At 36.8% G+C, this 25,266-nt stretch overlaps 1 protein-coding gene across 4 annotated transcripts in view; it reads left to right on the top strand.

Moving 5' to 3' along the window:
* Positions 1–15,017: 15,017 nt before the first annotated feature.
* Positions 15,018–25,266, top strand: part of LOC109108240 (sodium/potassium/calcium exchanger 4-like) — a 28,095-nt gene continuing 17,846 nt past the window's right edge. For all 4 annotated transcript variants that reach the window (XM_042774316.1, XM_042774315.1, XM_042774314.1 and 1 more), the window contains exons 1-2: positions 15,018–15,628; positions 21,698–21,808. In XM_042774316.1, coding sequence (XP_042630250.1) covers positions 15,451–15,628; positions 21,698–21,808 — 289 coding nt within the window. In that variant the 5' untranslated portion in view covers positions 15,018–15,450. The remainder of the gene's footprint in view (positions 15,629–21,697; positions 21,809–25,266) is intronic.

Raw genomic sequence — 25,266 nt, 5'->3', positions numbered from 1 at the left:
AGATTTAAGAATCTCATAGCCAAGAGAGCTTTCTATAGGAAGAGCAGAGAAAATCCTCTGTGACTGTGCTGCCAGAAGTCGTTAAGGGTGACGAGGCCAATGTGGGCCTACCGTTCTGCTTCCAGATACAATTTACGTAATTTTATATCTCAGTCAGCCTGTTTCTCTACCACTCAAAAATTTCTGCCTCACATTCCTGTTTTTTTAATCAAGAGATCCATTTCCTTTAACTTTTAGAAAATCCTAGGATCATGAGGCACCACAGAGTCAGAGATGAGTTTCACATCTTCAGCTGCAATTTCCACTGCCGCTTTAGACTGAAACCTCAACGCTGTACAAGGGACTCTAAGTAAAATACCCACATCTACTAATTTCTTATACAGGTTGTCCTTAGGCACTTGTTTTGTAACGTCTTTTGGAACCTCAATATCGAAGAACTCTGCTATCAAAATATGATCTTTCTTCTTACCATGATTAAAAGGCTTCCATTACTTTTCAAAAGAAAAAGTGGCACCCTCTCCCAACAGCTTCCCACAACACTAAAAGAACTGGAAGGAATAACATAAGATAAATAGATACAAAATCTTTTACTACCAACACAAGTTTTAGAAGAATCACTACCTGATAGCAAAAGGGTTTCAACATTATTTCCACAACAGAGCACACAAAAACCACAAGGTGTGCAAACTAATTGCAATACAAAGATCAACACACAAAATTCTACACTCAGTATCTGGTGCGCACACACAAGTCTGATGCAAGGGAGAATGAACCTCCTCAAAAAAGTGTTCACTTTGCTCTTTTATAGCGACACACTCTGCAGTACACTCTTTACAAGCATCAGGTGTGGCTAATTAAAGGCAAACAGAGTGAGAATGAGAAAGAAAGAGACAGAGCACAATGGCAAAAAATAATACCTATACAGAGTTAAATACATGTCATGGCATGGTCTTGGTTTATTTGGTTCTTCAAAGCTCATCTTGGACTTGATGTGGGCTCATCGCTAACTTGGTTGACTTGGCATGTCATAGCAAAGCTCATCTTGGAACCTGCTCAGGAGCAGGCTAATAAAATTAAACCTGCTCAGGAGCAGGCTTATTTCATGTAAACAGGATTAGATTGCATCTTTTTAAGTGTAACTGATATTTAAAATCTATCCCAGCCACTGCTACTCTATTACAAAAGTACCCTACTAATCCAGGGACAATTGTTTAAAATAATAATAATAAAAAAAAAAAATTGAAAATAATATTATAATGTTTTGTAATTTATAAAACTATAGACACAGCCAGTTTTACTCATTGAAAGATTTATTCTCGATAAAATAATAACTTTATAATTGTACTAGAGTCTTACACACATACAGTTAATCTGAGTCGTGCATTAATTTGAGTGGTGACAGATATTATGGGAGTAGCTTGATGGAGCGCAGGAGATGCAGATAACATGATCTTGATCCTTAAGGATCTTTAATTAATGCTGTCACATAACAAACCTGCTTCAAAGATAAAAATAACATTAATTGCTAGTTACAACATTGAACTAAAAATGTAAAGCCTGTACAAATATTTGTAATCGTGAATATAAAGAATTGAATCATTTAAAAATATATATAAAAAAAAATAGTGCACATTTATCTATCATAACATTTATGTAGTTTTGTTCACTTGGCTGTTTCCTTATAAATTTCCAGCATTTTTTTCAAGCTTTTCATCAGGTGCCTTTTTTAATTATATGATGTCATTACGTTGCTGTCTTGCCGCCAGCCAATCGTTGCATCGTGGTTTCGAGTATCAATACATCGGCCCTTTACGGGGAACATGAGAACGCGTAATCTTAGACAACTTAATCCAGATATTTTAATCAAATATGCAAATTCGTTTGAAGAACCAAATTAGCCAGAGATCAGTTATCACGATTAAAAGATCTGCCATCTTTCAAATCATCTCAGATGTATAAAGGGGGTCCTGTTATGCTCTTTAATAAACTCTTGATTTTGTTTTGGGGGTTAACTAGAACATGCTCTCATGCTTGGTGGTTCAAAATAAACACATTATTTTTCACATAATTTACATTATTACAATACCTTTCTCCCCGGCGTGGCACAAACTGTTCAATTAGTTCCTGGTTTGATAAAGGCCTGCCTTCCAAAAAACGAAATGTGATGTGATTGGTTAGCTGTCTCAGTGCAGTGACAGTTTAGACGGTGTTTCAGTACTTCCCCGCCCCTTGCCAAAGCAACAAGTTCTGTCTTCTCCGGTATAGTTAAGGATGGTGTCAATATTATCATATCAATCTGAGCCGGATTCAGACCCTGAGAATATTGAACAAGAGAATTGCACAGAACCTTTGCACGCACATATATTGCAAGACATATTAGAGTGGTAACTAGGGTTGGGCCGATGGATGATGGCATCGTCCATCGCGGATGGCTTAGACATCATGATGTTGAGCCGGCCCTAAACCCCTAAAGGGAATAAATACGAGATGGGAGGAAATATATATTTCAATACTTTCTCTAACAGTTATATCACTGGGTAATTATACTGTAGCCCTATATAAACTGCGGTCATCGGGGAGCCGCTATTATGCCTGGCAATGAAACTGCTTTTGAGTGCATGATCGCTTTTTAGTTTCACTTTAACTTTCGAGACTTGTGATCGCACGTACTCTGTTTATACTATGGAGCAGCAGTACTTACCACACATTTTACAAGATTAGATGTTTTGTCAGTGGTGCTCAGAATCTACAAATCATATACCATCATCCTCAGTCATCTCTCCTGCTTACTCTGTTTACGTGGTAAGTGAAATTTTATGTACTCTAATGTAAAAGGCAACCGTTAGCAAACGTTATTTGTTTTCCGTGCCTTACTGAATGCGGAATTACGCTTCGGGCACACCCACTCCCTGAAAAATAACTACATTTACTATGTACAGATAAGTGCAACAGTAATATGTAATATGTTTATTTAAAAAATTCAGAAATTCAAAAGGTACTGTAAATTTTGCATTGCTGTCAATTGTAATAATTATTTATGAATTACTTTATGTATTACAAAACACTCTTTGTATTTTAATGATATTCTAATGGGCCGTTTTGTGACATCACAAAAGCTCCAACGAGTCCAAACGAGCTGTTTGTTGTAGTTCTTGAAAAGTAGTTCTTAAAAAAGAAACATGTCCCTTTGGAGTGCACTTTAATAAGATTTGTAACTTTGTAGATCTTTTTTTATGCCCAAACATATACACTACACACAGACTAAAATTCAAAAACTGAAAAAGCATAATAGGACCCCCCTTTAAGTACTTTAGGTATGAAGAACAGGCCCCTGATGTATGTAAAGGTTTACATACACAAATTTTGAGTGAAGAATAACATAAAAACATATTTAAATTTCAGTTTGTTCATCTCAAAAAGCTGTTGTAAAGCACACTTGGATCACTTCAGACTTGGAAAAGAACACACATGGAACTGCTTTTATAATATTTTATGATACTTTTTTGAAAGAAAATTTCAACTTGGTTTTCCACGGAAGCAATTTAAAACGACAAAGGGTGACTAATGACATCATTTTCAAGTATTTCTTTAACACGTTCAATAAAACAATAACATGCACTAAACATCATGTTGATGTACAGTGATAAATGACCAAACACCTACAGCAGGGGTCTCAAATTCAGTTCCCGGAGGGCCGCAGCCCTGCAGAGTTTATTTCCAACCTTGCTCCAACACACATACTGTACCATGTAGTTTTCAAATAAGCCTACGTGATTAGATTAGCTGGATCAGATATGTTTAATTAGGGTTATATCTAAACTGTCCAGGGCTGTGTCCCTCCAGGAACTGAGTTTGACATCCTTGACCTACAGAAAAGATGCTAGCGCTCTATAATAACTGCAGTTACAGAATCAAGACCACAGAGGGGCGACAGAGAGCTGCGAAACAATGTCAGTACTACTGCGCTGTAAAAGATGCTGAGACTGGCTTGTCACCTGCAGGTTTGCTCTGGACAGTCACATGAATGGTACTAAAGGAAAAATGTAAAACAAAAAATGTAGTGCTATACAAAATGGAGTATGAAGATAATGGGATGTGACGGCAGTGACAGGATATGTTGTCAGCACTCCCAGTTAGTGGCTCTCCTGTTTTCCACACTATATCTCTACTGTCCAGAGAATCATCAGGGATGATATGACTTACAAGCATTTTAACCTCTGTAGTGCCCTTTAAAGGGCCAGTTCACCTTGAAATTAAAAATCGGTCTGTTTCATGTCATCCCAAACTTATATGCAGTTATTTTTACTCACAAAGGAATACATTTCTTTGCAGTTTTTTTTTTTTTTTTTACCTGCCATTGAGGGTGAATAAATAATGACAGAATTGTATTATTTCCTTTTAAAGACAAATGCACTATTATTGTTATTATTATTATTATTATTTGAATAGTGTAATAATAATAATAAAGTTTCTTTATGTTTAATGTTTAACACTTTTGTTATTGATAACACTATATTATTGTAGTAATAATAATAAATATTTATTATTTTTAATATTTGAGAATTATCAATAAACAACCGCAAAATATTTGTCTGAAAGTATCAAAGGGTACATTTTAAAGATTTGTATGCAACTTTTTGCCATTCCTTTGATAATTATCAATAGACTACTGCAAACAATCTAATACTCCTACTGTACATAACAATTACAGTAAGCTAATTGTAACTTTCTGACAATGTTTGCCATTACAAAGAATACATTTTGAAGATTTTTCTGCAGCTTTTTGCTGCTTATTTACACCAAAACTTTTGAACAATTATCATTGAAGGTGAATAAATCATGTTTAAATTTTAATCTTTCCCTTTAAAGACACATGCTGGCAAAGTCTTCCATTACAAAGTCTAACAGCGTTTATTAAATATTTGCTGTAACGTCATGCGAATGATCTGTACAGTTTTGGAGGCAACACCGACACATGATGTTAATCTGTATCATTTATGCATGCTATATGGAAGACTTGATTGATTTCAGAGGATGTCAGATGACATTTACCATCGTACTGATCCATAGACATTTATACGGTTATATAATCAAGGTGCATTTTCATAAAAGAAGGGCTGTGTTACAAAGTGAAGCTTGACTCCATAAATGCATAACAGTTCTGCCGGCGTTCACTAATGTTGATGTTCAGGTTGTTAGACTTTATTTCATGCTTCACTTCTCACTATTATATGGTGCTGAGGTACGAATACAAGACACAAACAGCCGGTTTCAACTATACAGAATGAGAACAGTACATGCATGAAGAAAAAGAAAGCCAAGAAACCTCCCTGGCCATGGAAAACTGATGTACTACCACTTAATATGTCACACTCAATTATTTTTTCCCATGTGGTGGCCTACAATAACCCTCTTTGTTTGCCACCATGTGCGTATGTGTTATGGAGTGTATATCAACTCTGACCTTTTTTCCATTTTTCATTTTCATAATTGACCAGGCATGGCAGAAATGTCCATCAGCTAATCCTCTTATAGTCACTCTAATGCCAGCTCTGTCAGAGCAGCACCATGTTAGTGGAACAAGCTGCTATGACCAGCAAGGTGGAGAATGGCCAAGTCCTGACGGTCCCCGCTGGCAAACAGCATGCGGCTAGTGCCGTTCCCTCTATTAAGCCCCATTAAATTAGTATTAATTTTAATATTAATTGTACTCTTCAATTATTGATCATTATAAAATGACTGGATAATATGGATTTATTTCTGATTATTACAGTTCATGCCAGAGGTAACAGTTTGAGGCTGAGGTGCACATGGCAGCAATTCATTATTAGAATTAGCATTATCTAGATATGCACGCTAAACAATACCGTCCAGACCAGTCATGACCCAAAACGCACCTCATAAGGTTGCAAAAGAAGTGCAAATTCTCAGTGCAAATGATAAAATACGACTGTATCTATATAATTGTGCATGCTATAGAAAAAATGAATACGCTTTAAAAAGAAAGGGGAAAATAGTTCCCCTATATAGTAGAATAATTAATCAGAATTGTATTAATTCATTCTGGAACAAATTCTTAATCCGTAAATGTAATGTTAATGCTCTGTTTCAGTGTGTTTTTTGGATCTGTCATGTTTGCCCCTTATTGTATAACCTAGTTTTCCCTGTGTTTTACTGATTTGTCATTATGTTCACCTGCCATGCAAGGGTACGTTGGCCTGGCATCGCTCGAAAAAGCCCCTGGAGCTCAGCTTTCATGGTTATAAAGAACTGTCAATTCCGAGTTCTCCCTTTGGTGTCTGTTCATTTCTCATCTGTGTATCGTTTAAGCATCTGTGTCATCACCAGAGTATCTCCAGTAAGTTTGTTTATTAAAAGTTACTATTTATAGTCTTCGTGAGTGTTTATACACATTGCGTGACAGTAAACAGCTCATTTGTTCAGACTACTGGTAGCGTATGTAATTTGTGTGCCGTCTGTGGGGACAACTTAATGGAAAGACATTTTCTGGTATTATTTTGCTTACGTTGGACTTATTGCATTACATTCGATACAACATCAAATTCACCAACTAAGTTAAATTATGATATATTTTGCCATGATGCAGGAAACACTGATTCACAGTAACATTGAGGAATTTAATTCTATTTTTATGACATTTAAGTTTACTTTAATTTGTTTTCTACAATTAACAATGTTGGGACACTCTGATGTCCAATATAAAATATGTGTCCTTAAGCGAAACCATTTAATCCTGTCTAAATATTCCAGCTTTAATGCGCTCAAAGTACATTTATTCTCATATACTACAGTGGAGGAGATGGAGTTAATGTAAAGATTTGAAGTGTGTGTCATGTGCATGTCCTGCAGCTTTTCACCTCAGACATACATCACTGATACTCAGAATGAATAACATTAGTTCCCCACAGCATTTGAGCCCTCAGCTGACTGTCCTGCCTGGTGCCTCAAACCCCAAATTCGCATCAGCTGACCAATCCTTGAAGCCTGAGACGTACACTCACACTAGTGTATTCAGACCATTCACATGATTGCAGGCAGGAAAGCAGCATGACTGCTGAGCTGCTCCCTCTACACTAGTACATAATACATCATACATACAACCTCTGTGTTTGCTAAGGATTATATTCAACTTAAAATCATGATGCACAATATTAATTTTCTTAGTAAGCTTTTCTTGTCACTTTCTCTTCCTTGTGTATTCGTCTGTGCCACTTATTCCAAAGAAAAAATTTAGTTTTGGCACAACCGGGGCACTCCGGAGCAGACGGTGGCGGTATTGCATCATTGAATCGAGCGCCAAAAACTGTGAAATGTTCAGCAACTGAGCCAGCAGTCGCCTCATCTCAGACAACAACGATTTACTGAAAATTAAGTTCAGCAAATTGTTTTATATTTGTTTTCAAATAGGAGATATTTCCTCTAGATAACAGATTTAGTATTGTATAACAATTAAAGTGGTCAATTACCAACATTTAACACTCTGCTAGTTTATCAGTAAGTGTCAACAACCAGTGGCCAACAGTCAGTTGGTCTTTTTAAAAGGAGTTAACATATTTTTCATAAAAGAAAATGTTGTGTTTATTTTCTGAAGTTTGTCTGTACATTGAAACTTTACAGACAGTTTCAGCCTCAAATTAAGGTATCTCTACTTTCAGGTATGGAAACCTCACTTTTCGCAATCAGTTAGTGTCCATTTAATTAGTGCTGATATTGTTAACTGAAACTAAAACCTAAAAAAAAAAAAAAAAAAAAAATGTTTTTGTTAACTGAAATAAAGATTAATTAAAATATCACTAAAAAATTAGCTGAAAAAATATAATAAAATAAATTTAAGTACTAAACTTAAACTAAAAGTGAATTAAAAAAAGCTAAATAGAATTAAAAAAAATAACAAATTTAAAAAAAGTATTTCAACAGTCGTCCTAGCTCTTGCAGTATGACATTTGTGGTTGTTTAACGAGGACACTGTAGCATTAGTCTCAGCCCCAGACATCACGCCCACAGACCGTTGGCTAAACGTCTGATGCATATGGGACACAAAGTAGAAACACTTCAGGACTGTCAAAGCCATCATCAGATTGGTTGAATTCTACAGGATTTCTGTGAGATGTGTGTGTCACGTTCTTTAACGTTTCTCCTGGAAACAAAGATACTGTGGTGCAAAACCCCCTCATGAAAAAAGAAAGCCGTTGTGTTTACAACTGTGACGACGAGTGCTTATTAGGATCTGCTAAACGCTTGATTTTCAAAAGTATGTGAAATATTTAAAGTTTGCAGCATAGAATCTTTAAAATGTGTCCGAGAGTTTTACACAACGGTCTTTTATTGTGGCGACATTTCCACGCCCCGAAACATGATGCTGAATGAAATGAACTGTGATTGGTTGTTTGACATGTCGGTCAAATGGCCTCATGGGCAGGCTTTGTCCAATGAAAGCTGCTATGAATTCCAGACCTTCAGTCTGAAGGTCTGGCTACGCGAGACTACTGCAGCATATAAAAAGTGTCTGACATATCTAGGGGAGAGTATGATGCACAGATACATCATTTAAAGAGGTGTTTACCTCGGCGTGGAAGGTATACAAATGCATTGGAGAAATAATTTATCTGTGCAAACAGAAAGGTTGGCTGTGGAGGAGTTTTTCCTCTGGGGTAAGCAGGCTTACCTGGGGTGGCTGAAGCTCTGTTTGAAACGGGGCTACGTGTTTCTGTATGCCAGTGGGGAGCTGCGGCTAACAGAGCAGATGTCCCAGGAGCAATTTTGTTCCCTTTTCAATAGCTTGGAGCCCTTTGGACTCCTATAGCTGGGAAGTTCAGATGCCATGCAGAAATGTAGATTCACGTCAGAATCTCTGAACACACTGGTAAATAGCTTGTGTGAGTTTTTGTTCCTGTTTTAGAGCTGTTCTCCCAGATTAATTTCACACTATTCCACACTATTAATTTAGGTTTTTACAACCAACTTGTGTTAGATAACAATTCCCAATATGCATGTTAGCAGATTCATCTTTCACCTTTTATTCAACTTGAATTTTACAAATTCACATGGATTAAATGTAATTAACACTTATTGGCATTGATGGTTCCTTTAACATCCTTGAAACCTTTCCACTGCACAAAAGTTTATTTATAGTGCTAAATGGTTCTTCACACTAAGAAAAAAAAAATGTTATTTTTAGAACTGTTCACTGGGAAACCCAAAATGCTGCTTCTATATGGAATTGCTGCAAAAAAAAAAAAAACTTTTGGGACATTTACTTTTTAGAGTGTTCCCACTTCTGAAGTTGTAATGAGTTTGTTGCATGCTAGTGCTTTGTTGTTGGAGGGAATGGGAATCATGGAGGACACCAGGTTCATTCTTGCCTATTTCTTAGGGAAATCTTGTTAAAGACAAAATGTATTAATGGTATTTAGTCAATATACTTTAAATAAAATAGCATCCCATTCTTTGACCACCATATAAACATTACCCGTGTCATTTTATACATTCACCACTCTTTCAACATACTGTAGACAGCTCATAGATGATTCTGGAATTTCGGGCAAATAAATGCTGTTTTTGCTGGGTAAAATACATACAATTTGCATCAAATGTTTGTTTTTATGTAAACACATAACTGTAATGACAAGAGAAAGTAATGCAGATGATGTGGGGAAAATGAATAAAACTTAACAGTCTCGACAACAATAAAGTTTATTGTTCGCCCAACATTTTCGCCCAATTTACAATAATTCTAATGAATTTTCAAAGACAGCATAATGCTGTGACAAAACACTCAAGAATTGTGTTTGTTTGTGTCTTTGTTTAGAGCTTTCCACTGCTCTGTCAAAGTCAGGGAGTCGGGTCTACAGACTAGCATAATAGAGTTTAACAAACCGTCATCAAGTTCAAGTTCCTGAATTCTCCTTAAAAGAAGTCTTGATTCTGGATGTTCACCTTCCACAGTGAGGTTTGGCTATACTCCAGATTCATTTACATCTAGAGCGCGATCCAGTTACAGCTGATGTAAACGGCTGTGAAGGTTTTGAGTGACAGCATTAAATCTTGCTTAATCATCCCTGCCTAAGGAGTCATCGTTATGATCCCTGAGCCAGCAGAGCGGTAAGGAAAAACACACATTATTTCAGTCCAAGTTGGCTTTAGTCAGAATGGTTTTGCCAGTCTACAACAAATGTATATTTGAAAGTTGACAGTTAACATATAGTACAACAACAAGGCTGATTCCACATAGTTCTGCTCTTAAATGCATTATGTATTTAGCAGACTTTACATGGGAGAGAAACGTATTGGCATGCTCATCACATAAATATTATATCTCTGAAAAGCACAGGAAGTATAGAGCTTCTTAAACATCAAAAACACAATACAACAATTGTGACTTCAGCATCTAACCAGTTAGTGTTGGTTAGTTAAAACAGTCACAGTCTTTCTTCAAGGCTTTAACGTGGAAAAAGGCTCAAGTCTATTGTCATTATTGTCTGGGGAAGCAAGTCATCTGAACTAAACACATGATTCAATGGAATGAGAGAGCAAGAGAGAGAGAGAGGGTGAGAGCATGAATCCCTCTTTATACCAATTGGTTACTAGAACACTTTCTGTAGAAAAAAAATGTACTAGGAAAAAAAAACATAAATGGAGCAAATGTTCTGTGATTAAAAGCACTACAAAATAAATAACATTCTCCTGCTGCATGATATAATTTTCCTGGGCATACTAAATAATGTTACATTTGCTGTGGCGGTGTTACCTGGGGCTGTGCTCCTATACCTTACAGTAAAGACCATAACCTCATCATTGTTTTTGCATCAAGTACACGTCATTAAATGATCCATTTAAGGTTAATTACCCTGTTATATGATTGAACATTTCAACTGCATATTTACAGAAAATGAAAATTATGTCAAAGTACTTAGAAGCAGACTAAGGCTGGCTGTCACACTTTTTACTACAAGGAATTTCTGGGACTTTTTGGAAAGGTTATTGTATTGACACTTACTTTGAAAGACAGTATAGACTCTAGAACTTTAAAGTTTGTTACACTAACTATTATCCTTCCTGTTAGGCCATCACATAAGATAATTAACAAATATTAACAAAATTACAGCATATAAAACCTTTGTCTGTGTGTGTGTGTGTGTGTGTGTGTGTGTGTGTGTGTGTGTGTGTGTGTGTGTGTGTGTGTGTGTGTGTGTGTGTGTGTGTGTGTGTGTGTGTGTGTGTGTGTGTGTGTGTGTGTGTGTGTGTGTGTAAAAAGCTACTTTAATAATATAGTTGAATTGTGATGGTTGACTCTCAGTATTCCAGTATTTTGTATTCCAAGGTCTACTCAAAAGCTGCTACTAGAAATATATATTAGTTCAGATATATCAAATATATAAACTAGGAGTCTGTGAAGGTACTCCATTCAAACATTCAATTTTTTAATGAAAGTTGTGATAAAATGTTGAGATAATCTTGCTTTTTTATATTGGGCGCCCCTAAGATGGTTGTCTGGGAGGGAGGTTCCTGGCACTGTACAGCTTGAAAACCCATCTTAAACAAACATAATACTGTCTCTCAGTATTATGACAAGTCACCACAGCATCGAGCACCTCTCTTCCCACCTGGAACCTCAGCCTAAATTCTCACCAGCTGACCTTTAAAACTCTAGAGAGTTACTCACCACACACATACACTCTCATACACTCTCTCTCTCACACATACGCACACTCACACATACACACCGCTGGAGAATTCAGACCATTCACATGATTGCAAGAAGGCAGCATGACTTCTGAGCTATTCCACACCATCTTTTGGCAGACTTACCCACCATGCACTGCAGGGGGTCCAGTAAATCTTGCTTACCGGTCACACAGTCCTGTTCTTTTAGCCTGAAGAATGGTTAGAAAAAAACTGATATTAAAAAGCACTGACATCAGCCAGTGTAGGCTGTAGCTGGTGAAAACAGATTTGTGAGCATGTAACCTACTCTTGCTTCATCTTTTGTCTATAGCGATGCATTTAGTTCAGGCAACTGAACGATGGCCCAGCAAAAAAGGCCGCACTAACAGTCCACCCTGAGGCTGATTCTTTGTTGTTGAGCTTTAACACACACAGACTGCTGTGCTGGGCTTAGTTGTTACAAATTTGTTTAGCTTTGCACCATAGTTTCACAAAACTTCATGTTTAATTTGTTTCATGTCTTTTTTTGATATTGTTTGTGAAATTTGCTTGCAAATTCTGATTTCTACACCAAGTTCACCCAAAAATGAACATTTGCTGAAAATGTACTCACTCACAGGCCATCCAATATGTAGAGTTTGTATCTTGTGATTTGGAGAAATTCAGCATGATAAAAACATCATAATAATCCAGACGACTCCAGTCCATCAATTAATGTTTTGTGAAAGTGAAAAACTGCATATTTGTAAGAAACAACTCCCTCATTAAGATGTTTTTTTACAATATTGCTTTCTCCAGGGAAAATGTTGTGTCATCTGAATCAGGAGAGAAATATGCACAGATCTAACACCATTTACTGTATAAGCAAGAATTGTCAAAAATATGTTGGTGGATTTTGATTTGAGAGGACAACAGGGAATGGACTTTTCCTCTGGATGAAGTGGTATAATGGATTGTGGACTTTAGGCCAGAAGTCATGGTTAAAAGTTAAAAGGCCTTCATGACGGATTTGATTCTTATAAACACTCAACTTTTCACTTCACAGTATGGCCTGGCGGTGAGTACATATTCAGCAAATTTTCATTTTTGTCTGAAGTATTCCTTTAAATAATGTTTGTGTAAAATAAAAACAAGTTGACTGCCGCAGGAAAAGACTTTTCATTTGTCAGTCAGTTGCTGTTTTTGCTGAAATGCTAACCGTCAGGGAGACTAATTGCTTTGACTGGGCACACAAAGGGAGAAGGAGAGAGATACAGCAAAGAGAAAGAGAGAAAAACAGATTCAGATCCACTACATCAAATCTCACCCTCTGTGAAAGATCCTGGGTGTCTGTTCTAATCATTTTCAGTCCTGATCATCAGTTCTACTCACTGCCTCAGACAAGTGAATCAGATTCAGTAAGTAATCAAAAAGTCTAATGGGCATAACTTTGCCCTAGATACTAAGACAGTCAGGAAGTAGTCTACCCTGTTGAAAAAAACAGCATATGCTGGTTAGGTATGTTTTGAAGCATGGTTGCTGAGCTGGTTTAAGCTGGTCCATAGCTAGTCATGAGATGGTTTAAGCTTGGCCTGAACAGGGGCTAGTTGCTTTGGACCAGCTTAGGACCAGAACATGACCAGCTTAAACCAGCCAAGGACCAGGTTAAACCAAGCCATGCGTCAAAACATAACTAACCAGCATATGCTGTTTTTTTCAACAGGGTAACCATAAACATACTTTTGACTACCAGCATACAGATTCACTGACTGAGGTTGATACTATAGGAAGGAAGTGGCTTCTGTTCTCGGAAAAGAATATTGATGCAGTAAAGTGAGCCAGACAACAATCTGAAGTCAGTACAGTATTTTTATCAAAAAGGTAGAAATATTTTTTTTTATTCATAAATCACATTTGTGAAACAAAAACTGCATTTTATGCTGGTGAGAAATGAAGACTGTTATTTACCAGAGGTTTTCTTTGAATGTGATTTCTTGAAAATGTGAATGACTTTGAGGAAGGTTATTAGGTCAAATCCCAGACTGCATTAAAAATGGAAATTGAAGACTGAAGTGGACAAGATGTGTCTTAAAAATATCAGTTATTCAGGCTGATTGATTTTTTTTTTTTTTGGTTTTTGTTTTTTTTACACCATTGCAGACATATTATTTGGGACGTCATGTTGAAAAATGGTTGCAAAAAATAATTAAAATTTTTCTTGCAGTATACTGAACAGTGTATGTGTTACTAGATCATATATCCATAACATTTTTGATGTGTACTTTTTTTACAGAACTGAAGTCAATCTATCCACCCAAATATTACACATTTCTCAAGGTTTTTATTATACATTTTAGAGAACATTTGGGTGAATGGTTTGTGAATTGACTTTCTTGAAATGACAGATTTTGATATTTACTTTCCCTTTTTGTGACTAGTTAATTCAGTATTAATATTCTATTACATTAGGGAACTGACCTTAACCTGACATTTTCTAAAATAACATTATTCCTAAAGGATAAAAAATGCATTTTTCCTTTAGAAAGTACAACCACAGCATCCTGTGGTCACTGCATTACTAAGTTTATGAACCACTTTCTTCTAATTTGTAAATGTAGGGCCTCACACATTAAGAACCCATGGAAAAAGCCTGGAAAAAATGTTGCCCAGCCATTCGTCACCATATAAGCTGCTTTCTACCTACATCTGTCAAAGTGACTCACCCAGGATTAATTTACAACAACCCATCATTTTTAATAGGGCAATTTTAAGGAAAAGTTAAGAAAGAAACTTTTTACTGTTTGTATATGTCCTGTTTTACACACAATCCACTGATACTGAAAAGTGCAATTGACAAACAGAAGTAGTCAGTAAAGAAAAACCATTAAGCATTAAATTATTTTTTTTTGTGACACTTGTGTTACTTTACAGTGTCAACGGTTATTATTATTGAGCTATAAACATCCATGAACATCTAAAACTTGGCTATAGCTATAACTGGCTATTTTAATTTATTTTAAAATGTAATTTGTATTTTTGAAGGCAAAGCTTAATTTCAGGCAGCATTACACCAATACCTACCTAAAAATAGAACATTTAAAGAAAATATGATCCACTGATACAAGATCCACATGAAAAAACGATCATTTCTGAATTTACTGTTAATATCATTAGAGTGACATACAGTATTTTTCATGACATTAAGTGGCTTTATTAGGAATATCTTACACTATTTGCATGGTATAAGCCATGCCTTTTCCAGGGATTATAGTAGTCTAGTGAGTGTAGTAGGCTCAGTGTGCATACGTCATCAGTGTCACGTGAACGCGCGTAACAATCTCTCACATGTAGAAGTCACAGCAGCTGCATGAGAGGGAGATGAAAGCTCAACTTGAGAGGACTGATCCTTAACAGGATGGGATAAGACGTTTACCGACAGGGTCGTTTATATATTTTCTAAAATATAAGGACAGCTAGCTCGCCCTGTATATTTCTTATGTCAAGGAGAATTTGGGTTTTAGTCTTACTATCACTAGACAACTGTGAATCCGACAGCATACCGTACAAAATAATTTCAGCTGATTATAAATAGATTGTATTTATTTTTTTCTCGGGCTGCTTTAATAATCCAACATCAGAACGAGCGCGACTGAAGCTCACGCACACATGCACGCCGCGCGCTGCACCGCGCGCTGGACATGAGGAAGACCTCATCCCGAGCCTGATTTTTCCTGCGGTCCCAGCCCTCTGTGTGGCTTCAATCCGGAGCTGAATTACACTCGCGAAATGACCCAGCCACAGACGACCATGGAGCTAGAGCAGAGCTGCAGTATATCTAAAAAGAGCATCATTACCAAAATGTTTAAAGTTCGCAAAAGGAGAGAGATGCTGTTCGCGCAGGTGTGCTTCATCTGCAGCATCCTGTTCTTGGCGTGGTGCATGTCGGCGTTGCTCACGAAAACAGGTGAGTAGTGATTGTCCTACTGTGTTTTGTTGGGGCTACACATCGCTATACTTACACGTGTGTGTCGTTATCTTATAGTGTATGCGCCGACAAGGCAGCAGTGCTTGTCCTTTTTTGGGACGTCAGACGTTGAATTATACACAGTAGTGTGAATAGGCTGCTGTGAGTGAGGAGAACATCCTTCTCTCAGGATTCACATGAATAAATACAGGAGCGGTTGACAGCATTTTTTCAACGTTCGTTAGTCTTTGGCCTCTTTTGTGTTGGTTGGCACGGTTACAGTAGCCTATATTCAGCTGTCTCATTTGTGCGTATAAGTCCACAATCAAACAAACGACGATGATTCCAAGCTAAAATATCACACAGTCCCTGATTGTGTTCATCTGTGAACGGTATGATAATAATCGAATGGACTGTTTTATTATTGTTTGACGATTAAAGGTGCTGTATGTAAGCTTTTGACTCTACTAAAGCATAAAATACCACAATATGTTTGCAGATATTTAAGAAACCTGCTAAGTTAACAAGTGTTTATCTGAAAAACAATGCTACAGTCAGTTATTCTCCTTTGAAAATGTGCGTTCTGGGCCGGGATGTCAGTCTCTGTTTTGGTTTGTGAAACCCGCCCACTGCCAGTTTTACCCAATTGTATATCGGCAACCGGGTTCGGGAAAACACCGCATATTTCATTTATCTCAAATGCGCACCTTCTTGTTGGTGTGGTCAATCAGGCAACCTGCTGTTAAGTCTGAGGAGGAGTAGTCTCAGCCTCAGAAGACACGCCCACCGACCGTTGGCTAACGGTTTGATGCATGGAACACAAAACTGGAAACACTTCAGGAGTGTTGAAGTCGTCATCCGATTGGTTGAATTCTACAGGATTTCCTGGAGATGTGTGTGTCGCATTCTGTCCGGCAACAAAGATGCCGTAATGAAGAAAGCCGTAGTGTTTACAACTGTGACGACGAGCGCTTATTAGCATCAACTAAACACTGGAGTTTCAAAAGTATGTGAAATATTTAAAGTTCGCGGCACAGAATCTTTCAAATACATCTGAGAATTTTACACACCGGTCTATTATTGTGGCAACATTTCCACGCCCTGAAACGTGATGCTGAATGAAATGTGACTGGTTGTTTGACATGTCGGTCAAATGGCCTCATGGCCGGGCCTTGGCCAAAGAAAGCTGCTATGAATTCCAGACCTTCAGCCGCAGTCTGAATACGTGAAACTAAAAAAAAAAACCCTCTCTAATATTTAGCATTTGGACTGCAATACTTAACTCAACAACAACTAGTAGCTTCAAGTAGGTCAATCCTACAAACAACACCTTTAACTGCCCATTTTATAGGGGACCTATTATGCCCCTTTTCACAAGATGTAATATAAGTCTCTGATGTCCCCAGAGTGTGTATGTGAAGTTTTAACTCAAAATACCGGAAATACTACTTCCCAGCTCACTTTAAATGTGTGTGGAAATATTTAGCTTGAATATTTATTTAACATCTCTGTTTGTGTTCCAAGAAAGAAACAAGGTCATACAGGTTTGGAACAACATCAAATCTTTAAAAAGAAAAAAAAAACTGCAGCACTCTCTGAGACCCCCCGTTGATCATTAGCTGGCAGACAGTCTGATATCCAAAGAGTCTGATGTTTTCTTTTTTTTTTTCTCTCCACAAGAGTACTGTGAAAGGAAGGTGAAGGGGGATTTGAGGGAAAGCAGTTTTATCAATTGAATAAAAAAAAAATCACATCTGTAATATAGAGGTTATAACAATCTCATGTGTAATTTAAGTATGGAGATGAAAAGCATTCTAGAACACACTGGAAATGGAATCAGTGCCAGGCAAAGAGCCACACACAGTCAGCACAGTATCCAAACTATGATAACATTATAGACCAACAGAGGCTCATTGAGAAAAAAAAAGTGCCTGTGGTGATATTTCAGAAAAATATACATTGCTTCTTGCATGTTTCTCAACCCTTTCTATGTGAGATGTCAAGTGAGTGGCATTAAAAGTTAATGCTGTCACATTTGACAATAACATTCCATCACTAAACCCTACCCTAAACTTAACCAAGGGTGTAACAAAAGGAAACTTAGAATAAAAATGCTTTTGCTGTAGTAACCGTGTCATTTTAGCATTTTTCTAACGCCTAAATTTTCAGTCCGATTTAATTTTTTTTTTTTTTTCGGTTAAAAGTTGGTTTAAATGCATAAAAAAGATGCCATATATATGAAGGACTTTTTTCCCATGTATGAACTCACTTTAACTTTTCAAAAAACATTAGTTATTTGTAATTTTTCTGTTATTCAAAGTGTCAAAATATCATGTGGTGTGACCGTCCGGCCATAACGTTTTTTTTGTAAGCATCTTTGAAATTATTCTAAATTTATTCAAATTAATTTTATGCACTATTTGGCATGACTTCCAAAGTGTAATCCTGTGTAAAATTGTAAAGCATTTGTATTTATATTCCCATCATAATATACAAACAAACTTTGTCCGATGATTCCCATTTTATGAAATATCATGTGGTGCGACCATCAAGAAACTATCATTTTGGGACTTTTTTGTTGAAATCCTTTTAAAAATAGGACTTTGCATCATATACCAATTTGCTAAAGACCCATGGAAGCATCAAGCAGGTTTATAAGTCTCTTTCAAATTTGGAAAAAAAAAGAACCTTTTTACCTGCTGTTATGTAGTTACCACATTTGGATATCATGTGATATGACCTCAAAAAACAATAAATATTAAGTTATTTCTGCAAGTATTTATTTTCATTATAAATTTCATAGTGACCTTTTGTGGGAAGCTGGCTTGTTTTGTTTAGGTGGCCAATTCTGTGCTTGTAAATTTTGACTGAATTTGAAAATATCATGTGGTGCGACCACTGCAGAGTGTATTCCGTTATAGATATATATTCCATTATTGATATGTCCCAGATTGGCAGTGTTCCAGTGCTTTTATATTCAGTTGATGGTTTATATACATAAAATATCTTATTTTAGTATAATTTGGAATAGATTTATATGCAATTTGGGTCATTTCATACGACACACAACATTCTTAATGTTTGAACGATTACAATAGATATTATTATTTTTTTGTATTTTAAAATTGGCCTGTCGAAAATCCTTATACGTCAATGACCCATACATACATACATATATATATTCTTTTTTTCTTTATTATTATTTTCTTTTCTTTTTTTACTGTTCTTTAATATTTAATTCATGTTTGAATAAATATGTCAAGTTTTTGTGATGACCACCATTTAAATGTTTATATTTCAAAAAAACTAATTGGAGTAGAAATACAGTTATGTAATTTAAAGTTAAAGTTAGTATTATAACTTTAATATTACAAAAACTGAGTATATTTTAAGTGTTTGTAGACAAACCAGCAAATTTCAACCTTCCATAAATATTGACACTCAGGTATATTTTACAGCATTAGTTGAGAGTATTTTTTTTTTCTTTTCTTTTTTTCCATGAGAAAATTTGCCATGGCATGTACCTGATATCTATCCAAAATAAGCTAATCGATCTTGAATCGCATCGAGTCGAAATCCGAATTTAATAGCAAGCTTGTGAAGGAGAATTAAATCGAATTGTGAAATTTGTTTCAAAACAAAGCTCTAAAGTTCATAACATAGTACTGCGCAAGTAGCTGCATGAAAAAAAGGATTTATTATTTATATAAATGGGTATTTATAATCTACTCCTGTAATCAGGGTAAAAAAAAAGAATAAAAGTTGTTTATTGCCACTAGTATTAATTTCAGCTGGTAACTGCAGTCATTTTTTATCTGAAATGAATTTGAATTATCTACACATACAATTGACTGCAGTTTCCAGCTGAAATGAAAACCCAATGAACACCCAACTCAACCCCCTGTGGTACAAGCACATCTCAGGCACAAATGATGTCTCATTATAGGGGACTTTGCATCAAGCTTTTCCACTTACTCTTGTCTACAAAGTGTACAGCGTTGCCTGCCTGGCTGAGTGATACTAGTGGGTGCGGTTGAGTTTAATTACACCAAAATTACAAGCGGCTTAAAGGATTACCTGCACATGATATTGTAATGATGAGTATGCTGAATATGTGCTTTCTGCTTTAATGGCTCTATGGATACTGGCATTTTTGATAAGCCTGTCAGGAGTCCATCTGGTGTGCACCCCAGCTGTGATTTACTGAACATCCCACCTAATATGGGCCAGCTTCCCAAATCTCATTCCTGTTCTTCTGCACCTTCTCATTTTCCTCCATCCATAACTGTAGGGAAGTTAATGCCGGCTGAAAATGAACTTTTTATTGCTGTTGAGTTCATTATTCTGTCCTCCTTCTGTGAAACTCCGTTACACAACTTCACTGCTTCTTTTTTCTGCTTCTCATAAGCTGTAAGTGGGTCATTCTGTTCTTGATTTAGGAGCAGTTGGAATATTTTAAACAGGTTTTGCTGCAGCTGATTTCAGTGTTTGGAATATTTTTGATTTTGTTTCTGTCTGGCTACTCCTAACGTAATGGGGAATATTTATAGAATCAAGAGTGGCCACTTTAAAAGGTATTTTGTGCATTAAAATTCTAACTGATATTAAACTGGGATAGAAAATAATTTGACATTTAAAAAAACCTATTTCAAAAGCTAACACTTGAGCTGGACGTGCCAAATTTAACCAGCCAAGAACCACTAAATCAACCACTCAATCAACCATGTTACTTAGTAAGGGAGTCATTGGACTGATTAAAACTGATGGTCTGAGAGTCACTTTTGAACAGATTTATTAAAGTATCTGCACATAAGGGTCATTTGTTCATAAAACGGACCACATTGGTCATGCTATTTGTTGTTGCGTGTAACTAGTAAAGACATTGTAGTTTTCAGTAGTCCCTAATTGCAATGTAATCTTAATGAGAGGTGCTCATATGTTGAAGAAGTTGAACATCATGAAAATCCTTAAAAATAGAACTAAGTGATGACTACAGCTACTTAGTCATTCTACTAGTTAATTGCTTTCATGCTGGACAAAAAAGTAATGTTGTTTTATTATTTTTGTCAGAATTTGCATTTTTGTGTGATCTTATTTTGTTTTATAATTTGAATAAACACAATGTGTTCAGTGATTAACAGCTGTAATGCCAGCTGTCCAATAAACATGTTCCACTAAATGTGTGCTATAGTTTCAGAACAAGATAAATGTGATTATATATATTTTTTGGACCTTACCACATACAGTATCCTCATCAAAAAAAAAAAAAAAAAAAAATGATGTGCTGAAATCGACTGCTGAAGCATAATAGAAATGCAGGCAAATATGATGCATGAAATCCTAATTCAAGCCCTGGCTATTTGGACAATATGCATGGTTGAATCTTCACACCATTTTCTTTTTATGATTTCTCAAAATAAATAACCCCCGTGGTGTTGCTAACCATGATACAATGCTCATCCAGTAGGAACATTAAAACAGAAAGCCAGGCAAATCAAGGGCGCAGTATCACACACTAACTAAGTTGTTAACTATTTCTTGATGACGATGAGTATTTGGATAGTTGACATGAAGTGTAATGCAAGGTGACACGCTAAACTTGTAAAACTATTTTAAACCGTAAGGTATTTGTCTGAAGTTATATTAAAACAAAATTTGACTGTTTAAGTGAACACATTCATGGACTTATATTAGGTTAATTCATTAAGTACTAACATTTATTAAATAATTTAAAAATGTATATAATTGTTGCGGGGGGGAGCAGTCCATATAAGCTGCACAAATTCTGCATACCCAAGCCATTTGAGAGAATGAGTCCACAGACTGGCTAATTAATATTAATGTTTCTATAAATTCCCTTGTCATTTGAGGTGCAACATAAGATTATGTTTTAAATTGCTGGGAGTATGTAAGTAACTGTCCGTAAATAATTTATTTGCCAAACGATGGTAATTTTCTGCAAATCTGTGCCAGTTATGTATGGATCCGAGTAAGCAGGTTCACAACAGCTTTGGTCCCTATGCTATGAATTTGTAAATGTAAATAATGTGTGTATATCTTTATTCACAGGTCATGGGCTGGTGCTTCAGGAGGGGTTTGCTGTTCCCAGAGATCATCTGGGCCGAAGGCTTATGGCCACAGCCGGAGACAATGAGACAGAGAAGAACTGCACAGAACCAGGTAATTCATACATCTCTTCATAATGATGAATGACTTTTCCCCAGTTGAGTGATCACTTGCCTTAGGATGAACTTTATACTGAGAAAAGACAAAAAGACCCCAGGCGGTTGGAAATTTATTGAAAATCTTCCAACATGGTTTGTTATTATTGTAATTTATAGCATTTTACAAAGTTTTTATTGTATTCAGATTGTTACATATCTATACCACCCTGCTCTTTAAGATTTTTCTGCATTTTGATATCTGGCTGAACACTAAGTTTAGTGGAGATTAGGCTCAATATGCCCTACTTACTCAAAACAGTTGGCCCAAAACAAGACTGCACCCCGAAAAAGAATCTGTTCCATTCAAGATTTGACTATAGACCCCTTAATCGCCTACGTCACTGTGACGTCACCGCTCTAGCTGGAGGCAAAACATAAGGAAGAACTCATAGCAGGCGCGCTAAAAGTTTGAGGTTTTGACTTTAAAATGTCGTCTTGTTGTGTTCTTGGCTGCCAGAATAGAAGGAACAGCACTTTTGGTTCAAAACTAAAGTTTCACCGGATCCCGGCCGACATTCCTTCACAGAAATCAAGAAGACAATTGTGGTTGAATGCAATACGGCGTACAGACTACACAGAGACGATCATAAATAATGCTCGTGTTTGCAGTGCACACTTCATATTAGGTAAAATAATCTATGCATATGTACTGGTGTGTTGGTTTTATCTAGTACAAATCAGCAAGTTTATGTTTTATAGGTGAAAAGTCGCCAACCTTCAGCGCACTAGCTAGCTTAAATGTTAAACAAACATACAGCGATAGATGTGTGTGCCATCCTTTGAATGGTCTCTTAAAATAATCCACATTGCTAATAATAGTTAGCCCAGCGATAGGTTACATTAGACAATAAGCCTTGACAAAATTCCCCAAACCACCCGAAAGTAATTCATATGTTGTCTAGGAAATATCCAAAACCTGGTTAAAATGTTTCCAATGAGAACAAGATACAAGAACTACACCAGGCTTAGCTAAAAATAAATAAATAAATAAATTAGGCTACTGTAATGTTATCCACTCGTCATTATATTTTGGTCAGATAACCAGTTTAGGTCAGTGAACTGAGTGATCAACTGAATTAATTGATAAATGTATGCTAACTCCCACTTTTCTTATTATTTTATTTTTTGTCACGGTCCCGCAGAGTCAGTGACTGTACATATTCGGCAGTTCCGAACCTTCTTCTGCATCCATGTTTAATAAATCCCTCCTAAAACGTGCTAGTTTACGCTTGTCTACATTGCGTCCGCGCCTCTTTTTGCCTCCAGCTAAGCCCCGCCCACCCGGAGACGTTGCAATGTTTACAAACTTTTAAGGGGTCTATTGCTTTCAAAGTTTTCCTCCTTATATAATTTCAGTGTCTTTGATTTATTGTGTGCATCTCTTGGTTCACACTTTGTGAAATGCTACTTGCTTCACACATCATTCCCTTTTGTCTATTGCCACTGATATTGACAAGACAATGCTGAAAAGGACATAAATCTTGATCAAAATGTAATATATGCGTGAAAACGTCAATGGAATGGAGCCCGATCCTGCCAACTTATTGAAATGAATTGTTCCGACAATAAATTAAGCTGCTCTGACTGGAAATCTTTATCGCTCTTATCGCTCTCGGCAGCTTTGTGGAAAGACAAAAGAATTGTATGGGAAGATTTGTGATTATGAGAGAAATGGATCCGTGGCTTTGCCTTGTGCATTCTATAAATGGAAGCAGGAAAGCTATTTTTAGATGTTTGTCCCCTCGACATCCCTGTGACCACAGGAGATGCTGGGGAAGATGAGGCCAGATTTTTTGATGTATCCTGGGAGTCCTGGCATCTCAGCACCCGAGGGCTTTCTCAGTAAGGGACTCTGATTTGCCGAACTCCGCAGTTCAGTGCACGTGACCCCACGTTCACTGCGATGTGAGATTATGGAATGTTTCAGGGGTTGTGTCTCTATTAGACTCGTGAGCTGAGGAATTTTGTCATCGTAGGGTGATAGAATCTGCCCTTTCACTTTTCTCTCTCTCCCTGTAATAAGTGTTTCAGTGTCTCAGGGAGTGTGGAAGAGCACAGCTTTCAGGCAGATTTGCTCAGCGGTGTGCCATGCGCCGTTATCAAGCGCTGACAATGTGGATCTTAGCCTTGCTGCTCCCAGCCAGAATGTGAACGAGCGGTGATCTGAGGTCTTTGCCAGCTACATGAGCGAGAAGGGAGAAGAAAGATGAGATCTGTCCATCTCTGTCAGCAACCCTCCGAGCTGAAGGCCAGGTGGAGGTCACGTCGACTGTCACAACTGTGAAACATTCACTCATGCATTTACATTCTGCTGTGTGTGAGAGCTTGCAAAGAGCACTTCTTTCTCACTGTTGTAATGATGTTTATTCTTATTAGGAATTGAAGCTGTTAGTGGCGTTATCCATTATGAAATTCACTCAGATGAAGCTGCTGAATTAGATACTCCTTTTTTTCCCCAAAACTCCACCCTACAAAGATGCCCTTGAGAACACTATAATCAGATATGGAGAAGGAGAGTGGCAGCACATCATCTTAGTGTTGTCAAATGTATCAAAATCAATGTTAGCAAAATAGCGCCTCTCATGACAAGCTACCAGACAACTTTTTTTCCCCCTGATAGAGCTTGGCAACTAGAGAAATGTATATTCTTTTTTTTTAACTTAAGACATTTGGAAGGCCCCATGTCCCCTACTTCATTAATGTCTATCTGGTAATAAAGATCTATTCTGAGTGCAATTCTCTAAAAATCAAACCTTTGAGATGGAGAATTTAGTGTTTATTTTGCAAGACTCATCTCCTTGTGGTAAAACTGCTGATATTTCTGTACAGCTCTTAGTTTAATTTGAGCTTCAGCCAGATCTCCTGTGGCTTGTTTCCAAAATGCATCAGAGCAGCAGTCCAGCAAGATTTTATGTTTTCCTTAAACCATTGTTCATCCTTTGATGTAGACATCAACACAGTGCCCACACATAACTATAACTATAGCTATAACTGAATAAATGTGAGTAATGGTTTATTTATTCAGCTTCTCTCGAGAGGTATAGTGTCTGCCGTCAGATTATTAAATCAAGATGTTGTGCAAAGCAGCACCAGTGAATTATACTATAGATTGTATTGCAGAAATTTGCCACAATATGGGTTGTTTTTGCCAATAATAACCCACTTAGAGACGGAAAGCCGATCTGATTGACATTAAAAAGCAACCAACCAGAGTTTCCTGTTTTATGTGATGTTAAGAGGCAGGTAAATGTAAAATCGATGTTGCCAAAATAATCAGCCAGTGTGCAAAGTGGTGGTGCATTCAAGAACTGATACAGCAATCTCTGTGAAAGCTTACACAGTCAACACTTAAGCAATTTGTTTAAAATGTTTTGCGACTTTGTGGTCAGAAATTGTATCCATCTAAAAGTAATA

This window comes from Cyprinus carpio, chromosome A17 (genome assembly GCF_018340385.1).
Source record: "Cyprinus carpio isolate SPL01 chromosome A17, ASM1834038v1, whole genome shotgun sequence".
NCBI classification, from domain to species: domain Eukaryota; kingdom Metazoa; phylum Chordata; class Actinopteri; order Cypriniformes; family Cyprinidae; genus Cyprinus; species Cyprinus carpio.
This window is presented reverse-complemented; position numbering and strand designations above follow the sequence as displayed.